Source organism: Halichoerus grypus, chromosome 6 (genome assembly GCF_964656455.1).
Source record: "Halichoerus grypus chromosome 6, mHalGry1.hap1.1, whole genome shotgun sequence".
In the NCBI taxonomy this organism is placed as follows: Eukaryota; Metazoa; Chordata; class Mammalia; order Carnivora; family Phocidae; genus Halichoerus; species Halichoerus grypus.
Genome location: NC_135717.1, coordinates 22,317,042 through 22,341,458, shown reverse-complemented (window position 1 = coordinate 22,341,458; position 24,417 = coordinate 22,317,042). Strand labels below are relative to the sequence as shown.

Below are 24,417 nucleotides of genomic sequence, written 5' to 3'. Positions count from 1 at the left end.
ATCTGGTTATCCTTGTGGGGTTGACATTAAGTTCCTTAAAATTATATTTATAACTCTTTTTTATATAAATGACCCAAGTTTATTGTAGGAAAGTTGGACAAGTAATAAAAAAGAAAATCCGTCATAATCTTCTACCCAGAGATAAGCACTGTTAACTGTTTTGGTATAGTCACCTGAAGCTCCCCAGACTTCTGTGTATGTGTATAAAATGTATTTATATATTTCATGTATACTCACACATATATGTTAGAAAAAAATAATATCATGCTCACCCACTATTCAGTAACTTGCTGTCAACACCCAACAGTATAAATGCATATTTTCCATATCAGAAATATAAATTTATATCAGCATTTTAAATAGTTATATAATATTTCATATAATGGTTCGTCCTTTTTTTTTCTGGTCCTTATTTATTTAGCAAATTGGTAGACTTTTAGGTTGCTTATATTTTTTTAATGCCTCAAGGTACATATTTTGTACATATTTTGGGGGACATTTGTCTCTCATTATTTACTTAGGCTAAATTCCCAGAGGTGGAAATTTGGGGTCAAAGTGTATAAATATATTTTCTTTTTAAGATTTTTTATTTATTTATTTGAGAAAGAGAGAATGAGAGACAGAGAGCACGAGAGGGAAGAGGGTCAGAGGGAGAAGCAGACTCCCTGCTGAGCAGGGAGCCCAATGTGGGACTCGATCCCGGGACTCCAGGATCATGACCTGAGCTGAAGGCAGTCGCTTAACCAACTGAGCCACCCAGGCGCCCATGTGTATAAATATTTTAAAAGCTATTGATACGCATAACCAAATTCCCTTCCAAAAATTATGTACTGATTTATATTCTCAATATCAATAAATGAGAGTATCCTTTACCACATATTTTTTCAACACCATAAATTATCATTCTTTTTATTCCTTATCAATATGATCAGCTAACATGGTATTCTTTGATTGTTGTTAATGTAGAACTTAAAAAATTATGACCAAGATTGAACTTTTTTCCATGTCTGTTTCTTCTTTTGTGAATTTCTTGTTCATATCTTTTTTTTTCAAAAATCAGTAAAACTTTATTTGCTTCTATTCTTTCACCATTAGCAGAAAACTGGAGAAAGCGAAAATGTTTTGTGCTTACAAAGATAAATGGCCTCTTTAGCCAGTAAAGATCAAAACCTCAAACTAGGACTCTGAAAAACAAACTGAGGGTTCTAGAGGGGAGGGGGGTGGGAGGATGGGTTAGCCTGGTGATGGGTATTGAGGAGGGCACGTTCTGCATGGAGCACTGGGTGTTATGTACAAACAATGAATCATGGAACACTATATCTAAAACTAATGATGTAATGTATGGGGATTAACATAACAATAAAAAAAATAAAAAAAAAAAACAAAAAAAAAACAAAACCTCAAACTACAATAAGGAAGATAAAATCACTCTCCCCCACATTCCCTGAGTTGTCCTTGTCATCTTAGACAAAACCTTAGTCCACTGGCCAGGGACCCTGTGTGTGGCCAAGTCAAGATGAGGGCCAAGAAATCAGACCAATAAATTCCAGTGATAAATATATATATATATATATACACACATATATATACACATATATATACAGTTGTAGTCCTTTCCTTATTGATTTATAAGAGAACTTCATATATTAAAGAGATTTACCCTATGTCTGTTTAAAATACTGTTAGTAATGGTCAGTCTAATCTGGATTTTTTTTCACTTGAAGGTTTGGGACATGCCTTCTTACTGGAAAGAATACCATATCACCTCCCTGGGGCGCATTGCTCTGGCTCTTAATGAGAGTGAGCTGCAGCAGCTGGATCTCAGCTCCATTGATACCGTGGCTTCCCTAAGCCGGCAAACCGAATGGACCCCAGGACAGGTAGGTAGATGTTGCTTGATCTTTTAAATATTCCATTTCTGTCTTAATTTTGTGTATATTTTCCTTTATGTCCTTGAACATACAGTATTTGTAATAGCTGCTTTAAAATCTTTGCCGTTAATTCCGTCATCAGTTATTTCTGAGTCTGTTTCTATAGACTAATTTTTCTCTTAGTTTTGGGTTATGTATTTTTATTTTATATGCAAGGCTGGTAATTTTGACTGGCTGGCTAATGGGCATTGTGAATTTTATATTTTTTGAGTGCTTGATTTAGTTGTACTCCTTCGAAGGGTATTGGGCTTTGTTCCAGCATATATTCATTCATTCATTCATTCATTCATTTATATTTTTTAAACATTTAAAAATTTATTTTATTTTGTTATTAAAGATTTTATTTATTTATTTGATAGAGAGAAAGAGAGAGTGGGAACATAAGCAGGGGGAGTGGGAGAGGGAGAAGCAGGCTTCCCGCCGAGCAGGGAGCCTGATGTGGGGCTTAATCCCAGGATACTGGGATCATGACCTGAGCCGAAGGCAGACGCTTAACGACTGAGCCACCCAGGTGCCCCTAAACGTTTTTTAAATTTAAATTCAATTAATTAGGGGCACCTGGGTGGCTCAGACGGTTAAGCATCTGCCTTTGGCTCAGGTCATGATCCTGGGGTCCTGGGATCGAGCCCCACATTGGGCTCCCTGCTCAGTGGGAGCCTGCTTCTCCCTCTGCCTGTCTCTCCCTCTGCTTGTGCGCACACTCTCTTTCTGACAAATAAAGAAAATCTTTAAAAATAAATAAATAAGTAAATAAATTCAATTAATTAACATATAATGTATTATTGGTTTCAGAGGTAGAGGTCAGTGATTCATTAGTCTTATATAATAACCAGTGCTCATTACATCACATGCCCTCCTTAATGTCCATCACCCAGTACCCCATCCCTCCAGTCCCCTCCCCTCCAGCAACCCTCAGTTTGTTTCCTATGACTAAGAGTCTCTTATGGTTTGTCTCCCTCTCTGGTTTCATCTTGTTTTATTTTTTCCTCTCTTCCCCTATGATTCTCTGTTTTGTTTCTTAGATTCCACATATCAGTGAGATCGTATGATAATTGTCTTTCTCTAATTGACTTATTTCGCTTAGCATAATACTCTCCAGTTCCATCCATGTCATTGCAAATGGCAAGATTTCAATTTTTGATGGCTGAGTAATGTTCCATTGTATATATATATACACCCCATCTTCTTTTTCCATTCATCTGTTGGTGGACACCTGGGCTCTTTCCATAGTTTGCCTATTGTGGACATTGCTGCTATGAACATTAGGGTGGATTTGCCCCTTAGGATTACTACTGGCATACATTTAAATTACTTTCAAATCAGTCTGATCCTTTTGAGGCTTCCTTTTTTAAAAATTAATTAATTAATTAAAATTTTTAAAAAGATTTTATTTATTTGAGAGAGAGCAGAGCTAGAGAGAGAGAGAGAGAGAGAGAGAGAGAGCACCAGTGGGGGTGGAAGGGCAGAGGGAGGAGAAACAGGCTCCCCGCCGAGCAGGGAGCCCGACGTGGGTCTGGATCCCAGGACCCTGGGATCATGACCTGAGCCAAAGGCAGGCGCTTCACCGACTGAGCCACCCAGGTGCCCCAAGTCTTCCTTTTGAGGATTATTAGGGTAAATCCAGAGTGACCTTTATTCTGTAGTTAACTTATCTCCATTATTCAGACTGATTCTACTGGAGATTCTGCCTAATGCGCTGTGTATTTCCAGACCCCTCTGTTCTGGCTGGTGGGAATGTGATCTCTTTCCAACTCCATATGAGCTCTGAGAATTGTTCAGCCTATCACTTTCTGATGCGTCTTCCTGATACTTATGTAGATTTCACTCCTGGTCTGTGTAGAGAGGTCAGTACTCAGCCAGATGGGGGAAGACCTCTCTCTCTTCTGCCAAGTTTCTCTTCTGGTGTTCTCTCTCTCTGAAGTTTTCTACTCTCCAGTACTTTCCCCCACAGATTACAGGTGCCCTGGCTTCTCTGACCTTGGATCTCTATGTTCTCAGCTCAACTGGACCACTGGGTTTGTTTAGGTTCCCTTTCCTGCTCCCTGGCCTGGAAAGTGCTTCTTGGCAGTAAGCAAGGGCAATTTTCAGGCTCTCCTTATTTATGTTCCCTCTTTCAGGATCATAGTCCTGTATTCTCCATTGTCCAGTGTCTGAATATAGTTGTTTCAAAGATTTTGTTCAGTGTTCTCATTGCTTAGGAAGTTGGTTTCTGTGTCAGTTAATCCTTCATGCGTTAAAGAAGAAGTTCTCTCCAGAATTTAATTGTTTCAACTGGGAGGGATGTTAACCCACTGTATTGCTAGAAAGGGGAGTCTTAGATGCTCTGTGGTATCTTCATGCTCAGGCAGCCCTCCCTCAGTGGTCAAATTCAACACCGGCTTTACATATTATCTAATTAGCATCCCCATAAAGAAAGAGCCCCTCTTGCATGAATTTTTGAAAAAGTCCCAGCATTGACTCTAATTGTGCAGTTGCCCACCCCAGGCAGTCACTGTGATCAGGAGTAGAATATGTTGGTTGGCCCGGCATGCCTCAGGGAGTGGGGTCCTTCTCAACATGACCCTATGAACTGACAGGGGGAATGGAGGGTGGGAGGCTGCATAAGGCCCCCAAAGACATCTATGCCCCAATCCCTGCGAGCTTTGAAGATGTTCCCTTATGTGGCAAAAGGGATTTTACAGATCTGATTAATTTAAGGGTCTTAAGATGGGAGGATTCTCTTGATGAGCCCAGTGTAATCACAAGGGTCCTTAGGAGAAGGAGACGGGAGGCCACAGATCCAGGAGGCCGTGTGACTAGGGAAGCAGAAGGACACAGAGAAAGATTTGAAGGCACTATGCTGCTGATTCTGAAGATGGATGATGTGGCTACAGGCAGCCTCTGGAAGCTAGAAAAGGCAAGGGAATAAATTCTCTCTAGAACCTCCAGAAGGAACAACCTCCAGAGGAAACAAATACAGGGTAGTTCACCCAAGGAAAAGCATGGTGTTCTCAAACAAAGGGAGGATGGGTGCTGGGCAGGCAGAACCAATGGATGTCCCCCAGTCTCATGAGCTTTTTGGAGTCAGTATTGCCACGTCCCATAACTCTGACTGGCCCCATTCAAACACAACACATTGTGAATTGTACCCCGCCCCCCCCACCCCCAGCCCCGGAGCTGGGCAGCATGGAGACCCTGGCCATGAGGATTATGTGAGTCAATACATGTGAAACATTTTGAACAATGCCTGGCACATAGAATTCAGTAAAAATTAATTGTTTTCATTGTTGTGGCCGCTGAGGCCATCATCACCACCACCACCACCACACTTGCTCTCTTTGGCATCTCACCTCATTTGCAAGACGGTCTGAACCCAGCAATCTGAGGTTCCTTCCATCCTGACATTCTATAATGACTGATTTTGACTGTTTGAGAAGTGCCACATCACCCTTCGGATATTAAAATCCTTCTATTTACAGTCTGGGAGAAAACAGAAAAATATATCCAACTTAGAAACTAGAGAATCTCTTTCCCTTTGTACCGATTTTAGTTCCCACAGATGCCAGTGGGATTTATCAATATGTTTGGAGAGGATATGAAAACCTAACATTTGCATATATCATTTGCAGTCAGTTCCTCAACTTTTGCTCCCAATCAAACCCTTAAATGCATGTTTCTAGATTAATAGTCAGACCTGGTGGAACTACATTAACAGAGTTCAGTTTAAAAACCAATTTAAGGGGAGAAAAAACTATTAGAGAAGCCAGAGGGTTGAACGGAGAGATTGAAATCTTACAGCTATTCATTTTTCAGAGGGTTAATATTGCCTAAAAATGTTAGTATTAATTGTCTTGGAATCATTACAGATACACTAGTCCAGTCATTCAAGTAAATATATTTTGGCTTATCACCTTGCAGGCTGAGCTTGCATTTTCCAGGTTCCAGTGGCAAGGACAATTTAATACCGCATCTTCAAAGTAATTTTATTTGAATCGTATTTTCGCACTTTCATTTTAAAACGGGCACACCTGATAGTTGGGGAGCACAAATTGTTATGAGTCAACTAGTGAAACCTGATTGTGAAGCCTTAATAGGAAAAGTTCAAAAGCGACCTCAAATCTCTCTCTTCTCTCCATACCCAAACATCTTCACTGTCTAAGAGTACAAGCTCTGGAGTCGGAATGCCTGGGTTTTAATCTTAGTTATTTGCCGGTTGTGTAGCCAATGGGGCTTAGTTACTTTACCTCTCTGGGCCTCAGCTTCCTCATCTGTGAGAATGAGAATAATATTAATATTTCACAGGGTTGGGGCGCCTGGGTGGCTCAGCTGGTTGAGCATCTGCCTTTGGCTCCGGTCATGATCCCAGGGTCCTGGGATCAAGCCCTGCATTGGGCTCCTTGCTCAGCGGGAAGCCTGCTTCTTCCTCTGCCTCTCCCCCTGGTTGTGCTCTCTCTTTCTCTCTCTCTGACAAATAAATAAATAAATAAATAATTTTTTTGAGGATGATTTCTTTTAAGATTTTAGTTTTGCGAGAGAGAGAGAGAGAGTGAGTGAGCATGAGCATGAGAGGGAGAAGCAGACTCCCCAGGGAGCAGGGAGCCCGATGCGGGACTCGATCCCAGGACTCTGGGATCACGACCTGAGCCAAAAGAAGACACTTAAGCGACTGAGCCACCCAGGCGCCCCAAGTAAATAAAATCTTTAAAAAAATACTTCACAGGGTAGTTGTGAGGGCTAGATGAGATGGTGTATGTAAAGTGCTGGTCCATGCAAACAGTTGGTAAATATTAGCTATTATTATTTTGGACGTACATTCCCATTCAGAGACATTTAAGTCTGAGTGTGATATTACCAAAACTCCCCTATGGAACCTGCGAGTTTTATAATCACAATCTCCCTGAAGCCAATCCATCATGTGAAAGCAGCAGTCTGATGCCATTTCAAAAGAGTATATATTGCCTATAACTTCTATAGATCACTCACTCAGATATTCATTCATTCATTTAAAAAGTCCTTATCGGACTGAACTGTGTGCCAGGCATCATGCCAAGTGGTAGGGATATGATGGTGAACTGGCTGGATTTGTTGTGTGTCTCTGGGGATTCTACTTGGTGATACAAGACAAAAAAAGTGAGCACAGTGAAAAATGCTTTAAAATTGTGATAATTGATAACAGAAAATGGGCAAAGTGTTCAGGGAAATAGGGAGGGAGGCTGTTTGAGGTCGGGGAATCAGGCAGTCTTCTCTGGCGAGGTAGCATTTAGATAGACCTGGGGGATAGGGAGGCAACAGACATGAAAAGAGGAAACCCAGCGCAACATTTCCTAATCTTTGCCAACAATTTCTCTCAACACTGTAATGATTCTTACTGTGTGATGGCATGAACTTCTGGTAAAATGAGGTGGGAAGACTCACTGGATCCCTGTGACCCTCACTCCCATTCAGATGTTTGTCCTTGGATGTCTCCTCCCCATCTTTGCCTTGTGAGCTCTTGTCCTCTTGTCATCTTTTGCACCTGCCCCTATGAGCACTGAGGGATCCAGAATTTATTATACAGCTCATCTCCAAAGGATTGACTTGAATCCTTCCTCGGGTCCAACATAGGTAGTTTAAATGAATCAGGGTTCATTTTGTTACAGGTGGCAGAAAAAAACAACTCAAAGTGGCTTGACCAGGCAAAGAAATTTATTGGCTCCCATAACTGAAAAGTTCAAGTGTAGGGTTCAGGTGTGGCTGGATCCAGAGTCTTCAACACTATGGTCAGACATCTATCTCTCACCATTTTGACCCTGCTTTCCTTTGTGTTGGCTTCAGTCAGAGGCAGGCTCTTTGCAGGTGGTGAATTCTAGCAGATCCAGGTGTTTATCATTCCAAGGTCCAGGCCAGAGTAAAGGATGTTCTCCTTCCAGATAAAGAAGGCTGTCTTATTTCCCTATTTCAGTTAGGACATCCCTAATTATTCCAGTCAAAGTCCTGGCTGGTTTTGACTGGATCACAGGCCCATCTAGAACACATCATGGCAGCCAGGCTAAGAGATGACTTGACTAGTCAGGACTGGGCCATAACATCACCCCTGGAACTCAGAAGGCAGTTAGCTCCACCTGAACCACATGAAGTAAGAGCGGGAGGGGTAGCTCTCCAGGGAAAGTCATGAACAATGAACGGCTACTGTGCAAGAATTTCAGGGACCCTACACAACAACCCCCTTAAAGCTCACTGAAGAGATCCCTCTGTGGTTTTCAGTACCAAAACATTTGTTATACTATTGTCTGGAATTGAAGAGAGAGGGATAAACCTATTAAAGTAGGACTTTAGAGAAAGAAAAATTAACTGTGGCTGAGATCATGAGGGAAGACTTCATAAAGAAAGTGACATTTGACTTGAACCCCCCAAATAAAAAGATGGTTGGATTTTATTTTATTTTTTTTAAGATTTTATTTATTTATATGACACAGAGACACAGGTGGAGTGGGAGAGGGAGAGGGAGAAGCAGGCTTCCCGCGGAGCTGGGAGCCCGATGGAGGACTCCATCCCAGGGCCCTGGGATCATGACCTGAGCTGAAGGCAGATGCTTAACGACTGAGCCACCCAGGCACCCCGATGGTTGGATTTTAACAGTTGGGAAGGCAAGAAGCACATTAAAGATGGAGGGACTGATTTGAGCAAAGGCAAAAAAGCAGACTATTAAAAGGTTTTGTCAGAAACTTCTGGAAACTTGGGGCGCCTGGGTGGCTCAGCTGGCTAAGCATCTGCCTTCAGCTGAGGTCATGATCCTCGGGTCCTGGGATCAAGTCCCGCATCAGGCTCCCTACTCAGCAGGAGCCTGCTTCTCGTGCTCCCTCTGCTGCCCCCCCCCCCACGCTTGTGCTCTCTGGCTCGCTCTCTGTGTCAGATAAATAAATAAAATCTTAAAAAAAGGAAGTTCTGGAAACATGCTGAAGAAGTTTGGATCCCGATGCAGGAGAACTCAAGTGAGCAAACTATCTGAAGGTCATGAGTGACTCCAGAAAATAAGCTCGCAGACACACACGGGATACAGTTCCTTTAGTGCTGGTGAAGGATACAAGAGTTTCACTGCCAAAACACACCTCTGTGGATGAGGGGACATATTCACTAGAAGCAGCACCTCAGGGACATGAACCTGGAGGCAGTGGCTAGGATGGTTCGGAATGGGGGGTGCGTCCAGAGGAGTAAATGGGGGATTTGTTGGTAGGCTACTGCTATAGCTAAGTTATCCCCTCAGGCCTTGGGGTTTTCATCATCCCTGGATAGTTCCTCTTTTATCCTTCCTTATTTTTCTAGGCTAAATCTATTCTGCAAGGGTTCCTGGAGGATTCAGGCTACAGTATCCAGGATCTGAAGAGCTTCCACTTAGTAGGACTTGGTACAACCCTGTGTACTATGAACGTCACCGAAATCTCACTCATAAGGATCTCAGAATTCAGGTATCCAAACCAGTAGTGTTCAAAATGGCAAATGATTGATTGGCCAGTTCATTCATTCAGCAAGATGTCTTTTGCTTCCTGATGCCTCGCCCCCTTTCTGGGTTAAAATAAGGAGTGGAATCAGCTGGATCCATTCTGGATGCTGAGCCTACCTACCTTCTGCACACCTGTCGTGTCTGGAGAGTCTCCCAGGCTCACACTATATCCTTCCCTCTTAACCAGGGTGGTGGTGGCCAGAATCGGGACCCTGCTCTGTAGCATCCATGTCTTGGCCGAGTTTAAGAGGAAGGCAGAAGTTGTGTTTGGGGATCCCACCCAATGGTCCAGCTCTGTCCTGCAGGAGCTCGGGACTATTGCAGGTACGGCACCTCGAGCAGGCCTCCTGTCCCTGTCCAACCTGAAATCTGGAGACAAAAGCAAAAAAATAAAATAAAATAAAATAAAAAAAATAATAACAATAAAAGAATCCTTGGCTGCACGTAGTGAACATCTGTAAAGTTACAGTAGAACCTAGATTCATGACTTGAGGTTGCAGAGGGGGGTCTACAAATCTGCTCTTTAAACAAGCTGTCTTGGTGGTTCTTGTGCACACTAAAGTGGTTTAGGATGTGATTTAATTGACTTCTAAATAGTTTTATACACAATCTGAAATTGCATAAAGTGAAGCTCCTTCTGGGCCTACTTTTTGTTGTAGGAGACCAATCAGGGCTAATGTGACCCACTTTTTCTTTTTTTTTTTTTTAATCAGAGTTGATTGAGGAACTTGATTCTCCAGTGTGATTTTCAAGGCTTTTTGTAAGAAATGACGCTTGCCTAGAACACACAGATGTGTACATTATGCAGCACCATTAATAAAACAAGTGGAGTTGCGATGGCTTGAACTAAACCCTCGTGATGCCTTTTTCTCCCCAGCTGGATTAACGAAGGAAGAGCTCCAAATGCTGGACAAGGATTTGATGCCGTATTTCCAGCCATCAGCAATCAAATGCCTTCCTGATGAGATATTCAAAGTAGGTACTCAGTTCTTCAAGGAGAATAGGAGCTTGACCCCATTTCAAATCAGAGACAGATGGCAGGCCTTGGATTCTAGGGGCTTGCAACCAGATTTCTGCTGATAGGGCCAGAGGAGAGGTGTATGCCAACAATGAATGGGTCACAAGATAATTTTAGGTTTAAACACATTTTTTTCCTTAAAATTTTATGTTTTAATTTGTATTTATTTTTATGGTTGGCCTCTCTTCATAGCAAGGTATTGATTTTCTATTTATGATGGTATGACAGAGTCATATTTCTTTGTCTAGAACCCTTGGGGACAGATACATTTCAGAATTCAGAATTTTCCAGATTTTAAAAAGATAACTCTGTGAATCTCCACTATGTAATTTAACACCCCCAGCAGTGCCTGGGGAAGCACCTCATACATTAATATTTCTGTGAAGAAGTCAGTGATGCCACACTAATTGGAATAAATAGAGACTATAAATGACCTTACAGTGTTTCTCAGGTGGGGGACTTGAAACCTGGGGGAAGCACCTCGAACTGAATTAAGAACTGAATTAAACAACGTTAAGTCGCACAGTGAGAAAATCATGACTTTCTTTTCAACTCTCCTTTAATGCTGATTACTTCAACGAGGAAGTCTCAGTTTGGAGCTAAAATGTCTTTAACCCTCTATAACATTTCAAGTCTCCTCTTCTTGACTATTTTTTAAGAGGCCTTGGGTTCAGACATTGTTGGCCCACAAAGCCAGCTTGAATGCAATAATGTTCATTTCTTTTGGCTTACTGTTAATGATTACTAATGGAAAGTCACTTTGGTCTTCCATTTTTGGAAATTTCCACCTAAAATTTTCCATTTAAAAAATAAATGTATTCTAGTAGTGAAAAGAGCGATGTGATTTTAAGGAAAAATCTCAAGAAGAGCACAAATGGTACACGGGTATGGCAAAGTTGTGCGGACCCTGGGCGGATGACCGAGGTTTGGGAAGGCCGCGGAGCCCCCCCCCCCCCCGCGAGGGCCTCCCCCTGAGGGCGCTGTCCCCTTTCTCCGCTGCAGGAGCTGTCCATGGAGCAGATCGCCTCTTTGGGCCCCGAGAACGCCGCGGCGGTGACTCCCGCCCAGCGCCGGCAGCTGAGCATGTTGCAGCTGCAGAGCCTCCAGCGGGCGCTAGATGGCGCCAACACTCGCTCCTGGCTGGACACGCCCCCGAGCGCCAGTCCCACCCGGACCCCCTCCTCTGGTTCTCCTCCTGGTGAGCGGGACAACCCTCTGCCCGGGCCCCCACCCCTAGCCCCCTTCCCTGTCCCCGAGTACCCCCCTGCCCGGCCTGGGGCGGGGAGGTTCCTAAAGATTCAGAGCGGGGTCTCTCACGGTCTTTGGAGACTCTGCATTCAGAGAAAAATCCAAAGCCCCTACCAAGCGTATGTAAATGACGCTCAACTCTGGCTGTGCTTTTAAGTCACCTGGGGGAACTTGTAAGACAGCCGGTTTCACGGACCCCATCCAGAACTCGTTGAATCAGAATCTCTCGGGACCAAATGCATTTCAGCGGTTCCCTTGCATCCTACCTCCTTCTCACGGACCAGTATTAATTAATAAATTCAACCAGTATATGTTGGGCACCTACTTTATGTCAGGCCTGCAGCAGGGAGCTGGGAATACAGAGATGAGAAGACAGGTAAGGCTGTCTTGTAAATGAACAAGGTGATTTCACATCTGGGAAGACCGGGGAAGGAAGGAGGCAGAGGGAGGTGATGGTGACTAGGGCTGAGCTAGGATAAGGGGGTTGGTCCTCTCTTCCTTACCCCCGTCACTTCTTTGTGACCCCTTCTATCTTTAGTGAGCACCATCTTTGGACGAGGCGTGGTGTTGGGCTCTGGGGAGATAGCAGTGACCAAGCCAGATGTGTCCTTGGTGCTCACTAAGCTCTCAGTGGAGCATGGGGGTGAGGGAAGGCATACCTAGCCTGGCGACCATGAGGCCGTATGACAGGCACTGTGACAGGGAACACATGGGCGAGACAGCTGACCTAGGCTTGGGGGTTCAGGGAGTGGCCGTGGAAACTTCCCAAAGACAGTAATGTCTAGATTGCAGCCGGGGTTGGGGACAATATGGACTCAGCCCCATGGAGTGTCCCAGGTAGAAAGAGCAGTGAGAGCAAATACCCAGTGAGCAAAAAGAACTTGGTGCTCAAAACCTCCACTCTACCTTTTCCTGATGTGAATATGTCCCTCCGTCTGCCCCAGCCTTCCCTTGGGCTTGGAGAACTGGGGAATTCCCAATTTCTGCAGCCACAAGTGGCCAGAGGTGGCACCTTTGATTTACTATTATTGTTATTTTTTTAAAAGATTTATTTATTTATTTGAGTTGGGGGGAGAGGGGCAGAGGGAGAGGGAGAGAATCCCAAGCCGACTCCCCACTGAGCTTGGAGCCCAATGCAGGATTCGATCCCGTGACCCTGAGATCATGACCTGAGCTGAAATCAAGAGTCAGATGCTTAGCTGACTTAGCCACCCAGGTGCCCCTGATTTACTATTATTATTTTAAAAACTTTTCATTGAAGTATAATATGCATACATTTAAATTTTTTGTTTTAGAGAGAGCCGAGTGGAGGTGGGGAGTGGGAGGGAGGGGCCGAGGGGGAGAGAGAGAGAATCTTAAGCAGGCTCCACACCCAGTGCAGAGCCTGATGCGGGGCTCAATCTCATGGCCCTGCGATCATGACCTGAGCTGAAATCAAGAGTTGGACACCTAACTAACTGAGCCACCCAGGTGCCCCCATTTAAAAATTATTTTTAAATACTGTGTTTTGTGTGTATTATATAACACACACAAGAGATAATGCGCAGGATTCAAACTATGTAAGGGCTGAAAAGGAATGCAGTGCAAGGTCTCCATCTGTCTGTCCCCTGTCCCCTCAACACGTGTTCCTTCCCCAGAGGCAAGTAATGTTACCAGCTTCTTGTGCATTTGTCCAGGGATAGTCTATACATATCCATAGATTATCTCTGCACTTTTATAAAAGGTTGTTATACCCTTTGTTCTGCACCTTGCATATCTCATTTAACAATATATCTTGGAGACAGTTCTGTATCTGTGCATAGTAAGCCTTGCACTTGTTGGTTGTCTGGCTACACCATAACTGTATTTAACCAGATGTCTACAGAAGGATACTTCCGTGTTTTTTGTTTGTTTGTTTGTTTGTTTTTTAACTATTACAAACAAGGCTTCAGGGGATAACCTCTTATCGTTTGCATCTGTCTGAGTACATCTGCAGGATAAAATCTTCAAAGTGGGATTGCTGGCTTAGAGGGTGCATTCATTTGTAATTTTGATGGATATCACCAAGCCTGTAGAGAGGCAGGACCAGTTTTCCCTTGAACCAGCAGTGTCAGAAAGTGCTGTCCCTGTAGGACCCTAGATGCCTTCTCCTTCCCTTCCGCTCCACAGGCCCTTCCTGTGGGTGAGGCCCTTAATCTCTTGTTTCCTAAACTTGCTTCATTATCAGGATCACCTGGGAGGAATCCTTCAAATACAGATTCCTGGGGCCTCATCCCAGGCTTGCTCAATCACAATCTCCAGGGGAGGATCCTGGAATTTGCATTTTTTTCTAAGATTTTGTTTATTTATTTGAGAGAGAGAGCGCCTGTGAGTGGGAGAGAGCATGAGCAGGGGCAGGAGGGAGGGGCAGAGGGAGAGGGAGAAGCAGATTCCCCACTGAGCAGGGAGCCCAAAGTGGGCTCGATGCTAAGACCCCGAGATCATGACCTGACCCAGGCAAGCGCCTCCTGGAATTTGCATTTTTAACAATCTCCCCAGTGACTCTTATGATTAAGGCAGCTCTGGTACAAGCTGATTCACACAATGTCATTTAATTTTTACTCCCCTGCGGCAGCCTCCTCCACCCCCCCACGCCCCCTGCTTTGGGGTCATTATTCCCGCGTCCGAGAAGAGCAAACAGCATTCTGGGAGATCAAGTGAGTGGTCCAGAGGGAGACCCAGGGAGCTGGGCATGCTGTGTCTGCCCTCCGAGGGCTGCTGAGACCTCATGTGCACTCCTGTCTCCTTCTAGGAGGCCCTGTCACATGGGGTCCTTGGCTTGGCTGTTCTCTGCTGGTTCTTCTGCCCAAGACCGTGTGGTGAGCGGCGCGTGCGCATGGCCCTTCAGTGTCCAAGCAGCGGGCCCCGGTGTGTGGAAACAGAGGCACTCCAGACTGTGAGACCCCCTACCCCCACCCACAGCCTCCACTGGGGCAGGGAGCCCCCAGGGCCTGGAAATTTAAAAGGCACTGAATGGAAGAATAATTATTAAAAATGATCTTAAAAAGTTCTTAAGCTGGCCTGTATCCTCAGCAGAGAGCCATCCTCTGCCCTGTTTCAGCCTCTCTTGCTTTCCAGCTTGGGGACAGAGAAGCTGTGGGGAGGGAAGGATGTTTTCTGTCAACAGCACGAGGATCTTATGTACAAGTCACTGCCCTCCCTCCAGAGAGAGATGCCAGGGGGTGGCAGGTGTTGGCAAAGGCACCATTTTAGCTGGGGCCTGATCTGGCTTCTTCTCTGGCTTAACGTCCCTCCCTTGGAGCTATAGGCTGCATTGGATTTCTCCTTCTTAGATATTTAGCAGAGCTGAAATAAATGAATCCCTCAACAGAAGCCAATATTCCTGCCTGATTGCTGGGGCTAATTGATGTTTCGGTGGGCCTTGCATTGCATGGAAATTAAAACATTTAACATGGCTCAACGTTAAATCAATTTTTAAATACATTTTCTAGATGCCTTCCATTTCCTTGGGAGTCAGCTGAATGAATGGTCACGGAGTTATCAGTTAAGCTTTCAAAAAATTCCTTTTCTGACAAAATCAGTGGCTCTTCTGGGTTTAAGTTTTTCTGGGCTTTGGGGATGGGTTGAAATAAAAGAAAATACACACTGTAAGCCCGTCACCCATGTGATTATTGCCCAGCAGAGCAAAGTCAGCCCACTGGCCCAATCCTTTTGGAGGCTGGGAGGGATGGAGTTCCTTCTGGAAATCTGCAGGATGCTCTAGGCCTTCAGCTCAGGAAAGGGGGACGGAAGTGTACTTTGCCACCTCCCAGGCTGTTACAGCGTCTCAAAAACAGAAATCAGAGTTGTTTCTCGTGACTTCCCTTAGGTAGCAAGTTAGGCATCCTGGGCACTCGTGTTCTACCGCCAGCATGCCTTGCGTTCTCTTCCTGGTCACGCGGCCACAATAGACGTCCCATCTAGATAAGACGAAAAGCCTGCATGAGTTCCCAAACATCTCTGGCGTTCCATAAGAGGTGGGAGGATTTTAAAAAGCAGCATGGGTAGGTGTTATAGAGACTGGTGTATTTTCAGATGTCACATGCAGTTATTCTAGAACATCAAAATACTGGCATATGGAAGGTGTGGCCCCGCAGGGGCTATGTAGGATCTGACTTGGTTCTTCATTCATGTTGGCGGGGAAATGGCAGCTCATGTTGCTTCTCAATCACAGATCATTGATTTTGTTACTGACAGCACCAGCCGCCCAGTTTAGCTGGGCCAGACTGGCTGATCAGACGGGGGTTGCACGAGAATGGGTCTGTGCAGGTTCTGATCGGGTCCAAGCAGCCTTGGATCCAGCTCAGTATTCCCACTTTTTCCTTTGGCCTTGGATTTTCCTGGGGAACATCAATAAAGACAACTTCCCTTTGAGTCAGACTTCATGCTGCCAATGTCATGGAGCTTTTGTGCCTCCCCTTCCCCTTCTTCTTTTTCTTCTTCTTTTTTTTTTAAGATTTATTGACTTATTTTAGAGAGGGGGGAGAGAGCACAAGTGTGCACTTGAGCAGGGGGAGGGGCAGAGGGAGAGGGAGAGAGAATCCTCAAGCAGACTCCCTACTGAGCATGGGGCCCGACATGGGGCTCGATCCCAGGACCCTGAGATCATGACCTGAGCCGAAATCAAGAGTAGGCTGCTTAACCAATTGAGCCGCCCAGGCGCCCCACATCACCTTCCCTTCTGATCATTTGGTTTTGATTGAATTCCTGGACCCTCGTCCCATGTTGGATGACAGCAGTGACTCCCAGAGGGCCAGCTCTGCATCAGGCCCTGCTCTGAGGGCTCTGCCCGTACCCTTCGCTCACTTCGTTGTCATCACGACTCTGCCAGGTGGATGTAGTTAGGATTCCCGTTTTCCAGATGAGGGGACTGAGTCCGAGAGGTTAAGGAACTCTAGTCGAAAGCCTCTCGGATAGTGAGGATCTGTATCTTGACTTTTTACCTCGCACTATGCCGCCTTCTGGATGAGTATCTTTTAACTTCTCCAATAAGTCAGATCAGAGAGAGATTCTGTAAATCCCTTCACCTCCTCCTCTGGTGGGAGGCCGGCTTTCCTCGCAGCACATATAATTGGTGATTGCCTCAGGCAGGAAGACAAATCCAGCTTATGCCCTGCAGGACCCCTGGGGTCTCAGGTTGAGATGCGCAGTCCTTTGCATGCAGGGAAGCAGCAGGTCACACTGGCAGGTGCTGCTTCCGTTCACCTTTCAATGTCAACCCTACCGTTGGATTCCCAGCCTCCATCTTCTACAACTTATAACTCTCCCCACCTCCCCCATGCAGGGATCATAGTCACTCACTCCCATGCAGGTCACAGGGTGCTGGCCATGGTCCTAATTGGTCAGGACCTGTACCATACTGGGTATCAAATATTTGAATATCATGCCAGTGAGATCCTTTCGTGGAACCCCCACCTTCAGGCCCACTGCAGACGCTGAGCCTGGCTTGATGGGGGCTGGAAGTGTTCCTGTAACCTCAGTATGCCATCCAGTGGGACCTAGAATTACATTGTTCTCTCTAGTCCTGGTGCCCAGGGAGTCTCCACAGCTGCTGGGGATGGGCTGCACGGCCAAGGAGAGGTGGCTGTGTCTTGGGGTATGTGTGTGTGTATGTGTGTACCTGGTTTTACTAAAGAAATGCTGTCATGATGGAGAGTGACAACACAGCAAAGAACTTAATGTTAAGTATTTGATATTTCTTTGTCCTTAAAAGTTTGCTGCCCGTTCTTACCTTTAAAAACATCTATATTGCTTCCCTGGAAAACATATATGTATAAATTTTTTTTTAAATAGTAGAAGTAAAATTAATACACTGCAGAATTGCCAGGCCACACAGTGACAGGTGGGACATCTCCAAAGTGTGTCTTGGAGTGAGTACCCACTCTATAAATCCATCTCAGGTGTCCAGTGACTCCTAGGATTTTCAGTCACCTTAGGGGATTCATTTTATACTTCTCTGCCTTTACTGTCTCAGTCACTGATTGTTTCTGAAAGGGATATGGGCTTATTTGACCTTTGGACAGATACCTGCAACTTGCTCGCCTTTCTAGTCTTCTCCTCCATCCTGCCTTTGATAAGTCAGACCAGACTATGCTGATGGGAACTGGAAGGAGGGGCCACCCTTAGGCAGAAGAAGACTGAAGAATTGCCGTCAGTCTCTGAAATCCTCTGGAACGCTCCTGGGTGTGGTGGCCTGAATGACTGACCCCAATTCCTTCGATTACTCTCTTGATTAGGGTTGTACATCCAAGCCTTTGCCATGTGACTTTGTCATGCATCTCAACACTGCTTGCTTTGGCTTTGGAAGGTGAGCAGAAGTGATAGATTCCACCAACGGCCATCATAAATGGGCTCGCATGATTTAGCCTGACCTGTTAGTAGTTGCTTCTCCATGTGAGGCAACATGTAGATGAGGAGACATACGGAACAGACATGAACCCAACCTTGCATGCAGGGAAGCAGTGGGTCACACTGGCAGGTGCTACTCCGGTTCACCTTTCAATGTTAACCCTCCTATTGGATTCCGTACCCAGCAGAGTCAGAACCAACCTGAATACTCAGGAGCAAGAAATAAATACTTGTTATGGGAAGCCATTGAGACTTTGGGGGTTATTTGTTACTGCAGCCAAAGCTGACTTACACACCATGTCTTCAACATGCCCTCCTCACACCGTGCTGGTTCTATACTGTGGATTGGAAGATGATACACTTTACCCCAGATCACACTGACTGAACAGGAAAGGACTGATTCCGGAAGAGTTCGGTTACCAAACTGTGTTGGACAGAATTCTAAGCTGGCCCTAAGGTCCTTGTTGTGCATATCCTGTGTAATCTCCTCCCCTTGAATACAACCCGTGGGTGTGATGCAGTGTCACTCCTAAGACTAATTTTTGTTAATCTGTTGGCTTAATCAAAAGGGAGATCATCATGGGGGGGGGGGGCGCTGATGTAACCAGGTGCACCATTAAAAGGAACTAGGCCCTTCCTGAAGTCAGAGGTATTCAGCATGAGAGACCATGTGGCAAGGACCTAGTATGGATCTTTGGAGCTTAGAGGTCCCTGACTGACCGCCAGCAAGAGAATGGAGACCTCAGTCTTACAATCATAAGGAACTCAAGTTTGAAAACAGCCAGTGATCTTGGAAGAGGACCCAAGTCCCAGATGAGACCCCAGTCGCAGCATGCTTTCAGCCCAGTGAGCCCCTAAGCAGAGAATCCAACTGAACCACACTCAGACTTCTGACCTCCAGAACTATGAATACACAGAGTAAGGGGAAATGAGTGCAGGGTAGGCAAATGTGAGATGTGTACGAGGAGCTGAGAAACAGGCAGCCATCTTTGAAACAGTCTAGTTCTGGAATGTAAGCTTAACTAGGAAACCTGTCTGTGTGCACAAACCCCAGCTGGGAAGAAGTTTCTCTGGGTGGGTATCTTATTCCTTTTCAGTTTCTCCCTCGGGGATCTTTTACTTCTTGTGAAGAGGGAGGCATGTTATGTTTATTTATCTTTAGTGCTTGTCACTTTATAATGACTCAGCATCAATTCTTCCTTCCCCACAAGACTGAATTTCCTTTGGGGAAACTTCCATCCGTGTGGATGAGGTCAGATTAATCCCACCTTCAGCTCTAGGGCTGGGCTCTGATTCTCTTAAACCAAACAGCATATCCCGTTCCTCAGTCCACAGGCATTGATTCAGGGATGGGCCAGTGAGAGCCAGGCCATGGATTTTTATTTAACTGTTGGAGGGGAAAGAGATCCAGACAGACAGACACAGACACAGAGAGAGAGAGACAGGAAGGGAGGGAGAAAGAAAGAGAGAACGACTGAGACTCTCTTTCCTTCTGGACATGGACTGGCTAGCCATCTTGAAATCGTGAGAAGAGAAGCCATGAAGGAATGGAATTAAGAAATGGTGTGGGGATGTCTGGGTGGCTCAGATGGTTAAGTGTCTGTCTTTGGCTCAGGTCATGATCTCCAGGTCCTAGGATCGAGCCCCATGTCAGGCTCCCGGCTCAGCGAGGAATCTGCTTCTCCCTCTGCCTCTCCCCCGCTCATGCTCTATCTCTCTGTCTCAAATGAATAAATAAAATCTTAAAAAAAAAAAAAAAAAAGAAAGGGTGTGAGCAAACCTAGGTTCTGGTAAAAGGTTTTAGAGCCTGGATCAAACCATACCTGCAGATCTGCCCCTGGTCCATTCAGTTACATGAACAAATCTGGGTTGGATTTTCTGATACCTCCAGCAGTTGGAATGGTTTCTCTTGCTTTTCTTAATTTTTGGATGTCTGAAAGTTTTTTATCATAGGTGCAGCTGATCACAAAATGCTATTTTCTCTGTAACAAGTAGAGTATGGACATTCTGGCTTCACAGGGCCCCAGACAGCACCAGGCTTTACCCTGAATTCAGCTCAGATGCACCTTAGGGTCTGATGGGTTACAGGAACCCTGTTTTTGAAAACCGTCTTTACACAGATGATAAAATAGCAAAATAGTATTTAAGGTTTTTGCCTTGAGCCCTAGGCTTGTTCTGGAGATGACTCTCATTGGGGGTGAGAGACTTGCTCCTCCAGCCCTCCGGGGGCCTTCCTTCTTGGGAATTTGGCCTCAGGGGGACTGAGTCATACCAACTGACTCCAGGTACCCAAGTCTGGTTGCAGATTTGCTTGTCCAACTGGGCTTGTGCCTCCTCTCCCCCAAGGGTGGCCATATCAGCTCCTGCTTTTCTTCCTCCTGATTTAGCATTGTGCAGGGCAAGAATTCTAGGGTGCAGGGGATGGCCTTTAGCCCTCTTGTATAGTCTGGGTTTGCTCACACAGCAGCTTGCTCTTTCCAAGTCTCTCTCTCTCTTTTTTAAATATTTTATTTATTTGAGAGAGAGAGAGAGCATGAGAAGGGGGAGAGGCAAAGGGAAAGGGAGAAGCAGACTCCCCGCTGAGCAGGGACCCCAATATGGGGCTCGATCCCGGGACCCCGGGATCATGACCTGAGCGGAAGGCAGACACCCAACCCGCTGAGCCACCCAAGCGCCCCCCCGCCAAGGTCTCATTTTCTAAGTGGCATCCCGCAGCGCCTTGTCTCATGACGTCTTGTGAAGGCCTCTCTGATCTTTGCACAGATGCAGGGGGCTTGTCTCTTTGTTGGTGTAAAGTCCATGACTGTTCCCATAATCAAACACCCACACTGGTCTTGCCGATTACTTAGCTATCGAAATGAAAGAACAGAAGCTTGGAGATGATATGCAATGATGCCAAACCCCAATACTGATCCCCGTAAACATGCTCTTAAGGTTCTGGCTCCCCACTTCTCCCCAGGGCCCGACACTCTTGCAGGATCCTTGTGGTGTGCTCGCAAGCCTCCCCTCTAGTGCCTGGCACTGTACTTCCCAATAAGACCTTTGGACAGGCATGGCTTCTTCCAGTAGCTCCAGTGTGTGCCTTGGTCCAGGCTCTGGGAGATCCTCTCTGGGTAGATGCAGGAAGCATGCTGCCAGGCATACCTACCTTTTCTCTTCCAGAGGAAGACCTGTATTTTAAAAGCTGTTTTGAGGGGCGCCTGGGTGGCTCAGTCGGTTTCGGTTAAGCGTCTGCCTTCGGCTCAGGTCATGATCCCAGGGTCCTGGGACCGAGCCCCACATCGGGCTCCCTGCTCAGCGGGAAGCCTGCTTCTTCCTCTCCCTCTGCCTGCTGATCTGCCTACTTGTGCTCTCTCTCTCTGTCAAATAAATAAATAAAATCTTTAAAAAAATAAAAATAAAAGCTGTTTTGATTCTCCATGATGCTTGGAATACCAGCTTTTGAGAGCCTACAATGTTCGCTCATTCCCAGGAGACTTTTTACGACTTGTGTACTTTCAAAAGCTCAGATCAAGCTGCCTGGCTTTTTTGTTGATGTGTTGGATACTTTCTCCCTATACCTCCAGATCTACTCTCCATTCTTCTCAACTCTATCCACCCCGGGGCCCTGATTACATTCTAAATGTCTAGAATCTACAGAGACAGTAAATTAGCGATTGCCAGTATTTGTGGGGAGGGCAGAATGGGGAATGACTACTACTAACGGGTGCAGAGTTTCTTTTTGGAGGATCCCAGCTCCCTTCCCACCACCCTGAGGATTAGCAGCGGCTGTGCTCCTCCTTGGAGAAAACAGCTCTTTCTTATAGCTACCACTCCCTGGGGTCCAGAAACCTCTCTCTCCCCCTTCCCTTTTAGACATGGGTCATTAAGGGCTCCCACTGTTGACAATTCCAAGGTACTTCATATCTCTTGTTTTCTCTTAACCCTACCCACACCTCTGGAATAATTTCTTCATTCAGCTGTCCTCAATAACCCCATTTGAGTGTGACATCCATTTCCTGCTGGGACCTGACTGGTCCATTTAAAACATCCATTATCAAAGAATGCACCCTCCAAAGACTGCAAGGGGAATCCTAGAGAAAGTTCTCCAGCATCCCTTTGATTTGAGATGGCTGTCTACTTCCAGCATGGCCTGAGTCAGGTCAATTAGTGCTGCCCTATTTTGTCTGATCAAGTTTGTTATTGATGTCATGAAGATGCATACCTCTTACTTGGTTGACACCTTAATTGCAGAGAATTCTCATTCTTTCTGACTTCTACTCCCAAACTTGTGGACAAACTCCTCCAGGTGCCCCGCAGAATAGAGTCCTCTCTGTTGTCACAGACCAGCTTTCTCAGGGAATTGTGCTGCTTTTAGATCTACAAAATATCTATTACATAAGACTTTCAGCTTCTTCTTACATATATTGCTATTCAACAGCTGAAAGCCATCGAAAAATGCATGCAAACAAAATTTTAATCTAACCAAGAAAATGCCCCTATGACATTGTTCGAATCAAGTTACCATGTCATGTGTGAAGGAGTATATTCCATCAGAGAAAAGCTTTTAAAGCCTTATGCTTTTTTTTTTTTAAAGATTTTATTTATTTATTTGACAGAGAGACACACAGCGAGAGAGGGAACACAAGCAGGGGGAGTGGGAGAGGGAGAAGCAGGCTTCCCACTGAGCAGGGAGCCCGATGTGGGGCTCGATCTCAGGACCCTGGGACCATGACCTGAGCCGAAGGCAGATGCTTAACAACTGAGCCACCCAGGTGCCCCAAACTCTATGCCTTTTGACATTTCAACTAGTATGTTAGACAAGACGTCTGCTGCAGAAATATCGTTACCAACATTGTCAGGGGAAAAAATGGGCTAGCAAAGAATTAAAGAACACATGTCCATTGAACTTGATGAAATAATTTTAGAGGCTAAGCCCGTGAAATCTTTACAGAGAAACTGTGGAGACACTGGAGAGTTCTCCTTTTGCAGATTTTGATTCCATTGGTTCATGCAGGCACATCCTGGGGGAGCCGAGACTTTGATAAGCGCCTAACACATACCCAGCAAGAAAGATAAATGTAGGTGTTTACATCAAGGTGTTAGACATGTGATCCAAGAAGTTGGCAAAAATATAGCAAAGTAATTGTAGTGATGGTTTAAAAAAAGCAAAAGAAGCAGGGAAAGCTTCAGAAGCAGGTTATGTGAAAAAAAAAACATCAGAATGTGGCCATTTGTGACTTGTCTACCCAAGCGCGAGCCACCAACCACTCTCACCCGGATCCCTGCAAGAACGTCCTTGCTGTTTCTCCCTGTCTCAGATGTGCCCTTCCATTCTATTGGCAACACAACCGGAACGAGCCTTTCAAAAGGTAAGTCAGAGCATTATTTATAATAGTCAAAAAGGTAGAAACAACCCAAAAGTCCATTGGCTGAAGAATGGACAAACAAAATAGAGGGGTCTATCCATACGATGGAATGAAGTAGGACACCTGCTGTGACACAGATGAACCTTGAAAACACGACGTTAGGTGAAAGAAACCTGTCACAAGTGACCACCTATTGTATGCATCCATTTATATGAAATGTCTAGAATCTACAGAGACAGAAAGTAAATTAGCCATTGCCAGTATTTGTGGGGAGGGCAGAATGGGGAGTGACTACTACTAATGGGTGCAGAGTTTCTTTTTGGGGTGATGGAAATGTGCTAAACTTGATTGTGCTGATGGTTGCCCAACTCTGTGAATATACTAGAAGAATTGACTTGTATACTTTACATGGGTAAATTCTATGGTGTGCAAATTGCATCTCAATGACAGGTATTAAAAAAGAAGGCGTGTATGAAAAATTTAAATTTTGTAAAGTGGCTGGATTAGCCAGGCCCTATGCAGTTTTGAGTAAGCATACATTCAGTTTACTGATACCGAGTTCTTTGGTGTTCATCTGGGCACTAGACTATTTTGTGTGTTCATCTCTAATGCAACATTTTCTTTATCCCTGAAATTGTATTATGCACTTTACCAAACAGTCTATACATGTTGAGGGTTGAGTATTCCAGGAAACATCTGTACTTGAATTTCTAGGTAAAATAAGAATCAGAAAGAATGGGTCTTGTACTTGCAGTTTATTGAACTGGAAGTCCAAAGTTCCAAATAAGGATGAAGCCCGAGAGATAAGAGTAGGGAAGGGCTAGAGCTAGGGAAGTCTGTGGACAAAAGCCCAGTTCTACCTACAAGTAGAATGTAGATCATCTTAAGGGGGTGGCCGACAGGTGGGTGATGTCTAGGGCGACAACTGACACCTATAGTTCTTACAAGTGGATTACAAAGAAGTGCCCCTTATTTACAGGTGAATTTTATTTTATTTTATTTTATTTATTTTTTTTTTTTTTTAAAGATTTTATTTATTTATTTGAG

At 45.1% G+C, this 24,417-nt stretch overlaps 1 protein-coding gene across 7 annotated transcripts in view; it reads left to right on the top strand.

Moving 5' to 3' along the window:
• OTOA (otoancorin) overlaps positions 1-14,684 on the top strand; it is a 65,578-nt gene extending 50,894 nt beyond the window's left edge. For 5 of the 7 annotated variants that reach the window (XM_036097351.2, XM_036097349.2, XM_036097347.2 and 2 more), the window contains 7 exons: positions 1,725-1,880; positions 9,213-9,355; positions 9,578-9,714; positions 10,268-10,365; positions 11,411-11,606; positions 14,250-14,331; positions 14,427-14,684. In XM_036097351.2, the coding sequence (XP_035953244.2) occupies positions 1,725-1,880; positions 9,213-9,355; positions 9,578-9,714; positions 10,268-10,365; positions 11,411-11,606; positions 14,250-14,331; positions 14,427-14,574 (960 nt within the window). In that variant the 3' untranslated portion in view covers positions 14,575-14,684. Of the gene's footprint in view, positions 1-1,724; positions 1,881-9,212; positions 9,356-9,577; positions 9,715-10,267; positions 10,366-11,410; positions 11,607-14,249; positions 14,332-14,426 lie in introns of those variants that run through there. The other 2 variants (XM_036097345.2, XM_036097352.2) reach the window with 2 other exon arrangements.
• Positions 14,685-24,417: the final 9,733 nt, after the last annotated feature.